Below are 5,282 nucleotides of genomic sequence, written 5' to 3' on the forward strand. Positions count from 1 at the left end.
GTTGTACAACAGCGGCCTGGGTGTGTCATCCCCTCCTACACTTCCACATCTTTAAGTATACCCCTTGATTGCCCGCTCCTCAAAATGCATTTAATTTTCCACTGATATGGATCCTCCCTGCTATTTTCAATGCGCCTGCTCTCTGCCCTCGTCATAGCTTATTAAACACACAGTTCGGGGGACAGTCCGGCAGACAACCCCCGTGCGCCCCATTTACCTGAGTGTTTCCTCGAGCACGCGCCATGAAAATTTTCAAAAATTTTCAACATATTTCTGTGGTTTTCCAGCCCCTGACGTTTTTATAGTCTCTTCTCAAATTGCTCTAATTCGTTAAGTTATAAAACTGGCCGCCAGTTTGGCACTCCGTCAAAAGTTTTCGAAGCCATTTACTTTTATTGCCAGCCGCCGGTCGGTCAATGAACCAGCCAGCAGTTCCAAAAAGGACTCACACACGAAAAGGACGACACATGCGTGCTAATCTCTAATTTGCTAGACGATCATTGTCATAGTGTACGGGCATAGCCCCTGCCCGTCTACTCCATCACACTCGTACATATTCATGGGCTGACGCAGCAGGACAGTTGAGAGAAGGACCTTGTATCATTCGTATCCTTTTAATTGCCAAAACTCGCCGTGTTTCGAATTTCGGTATCTAAAGTTGTTTTTCTCATTTTAATGGCGCTATTTTCATTAGGCAAATGTATGTTTCGGACTTTTCCTTTATTTTTTCCCGAATTTTTTGAACATTTTTTTCTGTAGATCCCCGTAAATGTGTGCCGCTCATTAGCATATAAAATGTATTGACGGGTGGTGGAAGGGGCGAAAGGAATTGTCCTTTAGCGGCTGTCTGTGTGTTTGTGTGTTTGCATATACAATCCACATTTATTGCATATTCATCATTTTAATTGCTTGTTTTCATACTAAATGACTCGATAAGGCTTTTAGGGTTATTAGGAGGAGATGCGACCCATGTCCTGCGGTTGCGAGGATGGGCCTGGTATCCAGTCGGCGACCAAGTGAGGGCTAAAGGGCCAAGCAAATGAAATGGAATCCGAGTACCAGATCCAAACAGAGTTTAAAAGGAAACAAGAGGAGCAAAACAAAAAACCAATTCACGTAGAAAAGTGCAAAGTATACGACGACGATGGTGGCGCCAAAAGTGCGGGGGGGACGGGTGCAGCGGGAGTCCGGATATGATTACTTTTTCTTTTGTTTCTCAGCTTTCTGAAGGGGCGTCGAGGGAGCTGAGCTGCATGGCTGGGAAAGAACAAAGAAATTACTTTGCCAACGAGTGAACGGATATGAATAAAAAAGTGATCAATGCAATGAAAATGATTGTCTGCTCATTCAAGCGCTCCCATCCATCCACGCTTCACAATCGAGCGCACAAAGTACGAAAGACAGCCAGAATCAAAGATGAAAGTTCTAAGAGGTTGCAACACTTTAATAACGGGGAAAACATAACATTTGACAAGCAGGAATTCAGCTGGGAGGTCTCCTCACTTCCCAGACTTCAGATAGACAGTGCAGGACTCCCGTAGAGCTGGTTACTTGGGGCAGCCGCAGCTGGAGCCGCCGCAGCTGGGGCAGGGATTCCGGCAGGGTTTGGCACCACATCCACCTGTCCGGACGCCACCGCAGCCGCAGGATCTGCACTGAGGCTTTCCACATCCGCAATTGGGCGTCTCGGGCTCGCTGACACAGCAGGCCTGGGTCAGGCAGATGGCCACAGCAATCAGGACGAATAACTTAAGATTGAACATGATGATCGGCTGACTCGGAAACTCGGAAACTGTTGACTATGCTCCCTCTGGTGGCTCGTTATATAGGCGACAAAATGGGTCAAAAGTTGTATTTGAGCAGATGGTGGTTTTGGTATTTCGGTTGTTTTTGCTGATTAATTTGTAAGTAAATATACTGTATCGATACCAGATGTACTCTGAAGAATACCTTTTCATACGATATTTATAGGTAACATCAGGCAACTGACCTTATCGATTGGATACTGTCAAGTTCAAGGTAACCAAGTGGTAAATTGGCAAACTTTCTTTGATAACGCATCTCCAGAGGAAGAGCACACAATACGAATTGTATTTACCAATGATCTAATATATTTAATTAAATATGTTAACAATTATCTGACAAATAAGGTTTAAAATATTAACAATAATGAAATATATAGGAGAGGAAAAAAGAAATCAATTTTGCAAATTTAACGATATGACATACTGGTAAGGGACCATTCAGGGGGACATTTCAGGGGCTAAGGAATGGTAGAGGGTGTTCTAATTTTGAGATAGCGACCTAAATTATTCGATATTCGTTCTAGGGAGAAAAGCAATAGTATAGTATAGAAATATGTGAATACTATGTATATATTTTATGTATTATATTTTATTTAATGAACAATTTCTTAATGGTCCTGTCCTCAGCTGAATATTTCAATAGGTGACACAGGATCCAAAAACCATTTAGTTCCAATGCAGCCTGGCTTTCTGTTTCATCCACAAGCAGCTGGCTTGGGAATTGTAGAATTTTTGATGAAAATGGGCACATGGCTTCAAAATGTATAGCATCGGGTTGGAATAAAATTAACATTCTGTCTCTGGCTCAGCCTCGACCTCTGGTTCCGGCTCTGGCTCCGACTCTGGCTCCGGATCTGTTTATGGCTCTGGCACTGGCTCGGATTATTCTTGAATCAGAGGCCTTACGTTAGAAACTCGCAGAAATTCAAGTAAAAGAAATACTAATTGAATGCTAAATATTTTATTGCAATGAAACGATTACAAAGACTATGGATATGAACTGATTAAGATTGTGTTTAAACGGCTTGCGCCGTGACTTTTTATATTAAACGAAATTTATTATTTGTCCAGATGGGGTTTACGCGATGTCTACATAATGCTTAAGTCAGTAAACAATGAACTTGAAAATGTTTGCAGAATGTGCATTGAAAATTTCAGGCGACCACATGTTTGACTTAATGAACCGAAAAATATTCGAATGGGAAAGAAAGCTTTTACTTTTTCATCTTTTTAGCTCAAAAACAGGCTAGACTAAACTCAAAACAGGTAATTACAAATGCGAGTACAATTTTAGGCAGGGATAAGTGCCCTTTCAGGCTACACCTAAATGTAGGTAATCGCAGCAATCCTCGGAGAATTTTATGGTAGATTGAAATAGTAGATTGTAGTAGTTTTTTAAGTGCAGGGCATTTACTTCGGATATGTATTGTATGTTAAATGGTTTGTGATAAGGTAAAATTAAAAAACAAAACAGCATGGGAGTCGTCAATGTTGCAAGTAGTTGATGCTTCCATCGGGAAAGATTCCTAGCAGATTCCAATTGTGTAGCTGATGTAGGCTGTAAAACGATCACACATATTGTAGAAGACTGTTTTCTGTAATTTCGAATTTATCTTACGCTTTGAATTTTCAGAGGAGTATTTTTTCAGCGCACAGAGATTCTTGAACTGTTGGTTGACGAGGTTGCCAGGCTTGCCATTGCAGCCGCATGGGGCTGGTTTCGGGAACTTGGCCACCACTGGTAATCCAATAAGGCACTTCTTCGGAATAAAACTTCGGCATACCTTCTCCGAAACAATGACAAGAGCTATCGACCGATAATGATTAGGTTATTTCTGGCAGTGCCACAAGATATTCCATAGAACTTTACGGGTTTTTCCGGCCTTCTTTCTGCGAGCATTCTCCTCGCCCAGGAGGCAAGCGTTCTGGAAGACACGGCAGGTGCAGTCCTCGAGGGCCCAGGTGTAGCCTCTTAGGTAGAGATTGCATGTGCTGCAGGGCTCCACCGGCTGGGGCTTGGGCAACAGAATGGTGGCCTGTACCACGACCAGGAGGGCTGCAACCAGAAATATCGACTTAAGCATCTTTTTGGTAAATGTATGATAACTGTCTCTGGCTCTGGTTGTGGTACGCCCTTTTATAGACCGTGCAAATCATTCATTGTTTATCCAGATGTCATTGTTCATTTTTAGTGACTCTATTTATTGGTAAACGATGAGTAAAATGTTTACGCAAATATTTACGGTTCAGTTGAATATATATTTAGGCAGCCTTGAATATGACATTCTAAAGTCAGAATTTTGTGAACATCTGCATGTGCCTGGACCGGTTCAACTGGATTCAAACCCCCTGGAAAAATTCCATTCAAAATTTCATGGAAAACCACAGCAAAAATAACCGAAAAAGCACATAAAATGTGGGCAATAAATACTTGCGACACTTTTCCCTTATGGATGTCCTTGTGGTTGTGCCTGCCTGACAATTACACGCAGTTGTCATTAGCTCATTAGGAGAGCCCGCAAGTCGAGGAGTCGAGGAGTCGAGAAGGCAAACGGCGGAAAAGCAGATAAAACAAAAGGCAACAACTCAATTAACCCTTTTTCCGGCGAACCCCAAATGGCTGGATTATGATGATGCTGCTGCTTAGTATATAATAATACGAGTATAATAAAATAATAAACGAAAAGTGTCATCAGAGAGGGAGACAGGAGGGCAGTGAGCGGTGAGGTGAGAGAAGAGCTTGAGGAGGGAGCAAATCCTGACGGATTTCGTATGTAATTACTTCAATTAAACCATCTGTGACAATTGCCGCAGCCGAACATGAAATTCAACTTTACTTTCGAAATTCCCAATTGAGTTGAGGCGCATTATCCTGGCAAGCAGTACGAGTAGCAGCAAAAGCAGCCACAGGAGCTGAAGCAGAAACACACATTTATTTCACTCCCCTTCTCTGTCGCTGTCTCTTTATAAGTAGATATATATATATATATATCTCCAACCCCCAGAGCGTAAAGAACTCATCGCGTATTTTTACCTTTACCTTTGCCTTTGGCTTTACCTTTGCCACTTCGTCGTCGTTTCTGTTGTTGTTGCTGCTGCTGCTGCCTCCTCTGTTAATGGGGTGACATTTATGGCACTTTATCAACTCGAAAGTCAATAATGCCAGCCAAGTATCTTAAATGTGGCTTAAAACATACATACAAGCCCAAGGGGGAAGGAAAGGCAGAGGAAAAGGCACAGGAAAGGAAAAAGAAAATCGGAATGCGATAAAAATGAAATTTTAAAATTTATGCCGCTTATTGTCAATTCTTGGAGCTGCCTGGAATCGTAACTTAAGACTTTTGGGGGGGAAACGCCGCCGACTAATGCTTTCCATCTCCGTCAGGGAAAACTTGAGGGAACTTGATGGAAACCCCCCCGAGTTTGTTATGACAACTGAGAGACATTTGAATCGAGCCAAGGACTGGGGAAACTCTA

The 5,282-nt window shown here is 42.4% G+C and overlaps 2 protein-coding genes across 2 annotated transcripts; both read right to left on the reverse strand.

Annotated features, from left to right (window-relative positions):
- Positions 1 to 1,547: 1,547 nt before the first annotated feature.
- Positions 1,548 to 1,763, reverse strand: LOC6594854 (chorion class high-cysteine HCB protein 13). The gene has a single exon (XM_002020026.1). It carries the CDS (start codon positions 1,761 to 1,763, stop codon positions 1,548 to 1,550), a length of 216 nt encoding a protein of 71 aa, XP_002020062.1.
- Positions 1,764 to 3,331: 1,568 nt separating this feature from the next.
- Positions 3,332 to 3,889, reverse strand: LOC6594853 (salivary glue protein Sgs-5). The gene is made up of 3 exons (XM_002020025.1): positions 3,676 to 3,889; positions 3,424 to 3,612; positions 3,332 to 3,363 (listed from the first exon to the last, which is right to left on the reverse strand). Exons 1-3 carry the CDS (start codon positions 3,887 to 3,889, stop codon positions 3,332 to 3,334), a joined length of 435 nt encoding a protein of 144 aa, XP_002020061.1.
- Positions 3,890 to 5,282: the final 1,393 nt, after the last annotated feature.

Source organism: Drosophila persimilis, unplaced genomic scaffold, assembly GCF_003286085.1.
Source record: "Drosophila persimilis strain 14011-0111.01,24,50 unplaced genomic scaffold, DperRS2 tig00000000-arrow-pilon, whole genome shotgun sequence".
Lineage (NCBI taxonomy): Eukaryota > Metazoa > Arthropoda > Insecta > Diptera > Drosophilidae > Drosophila > Drosophila persimilis.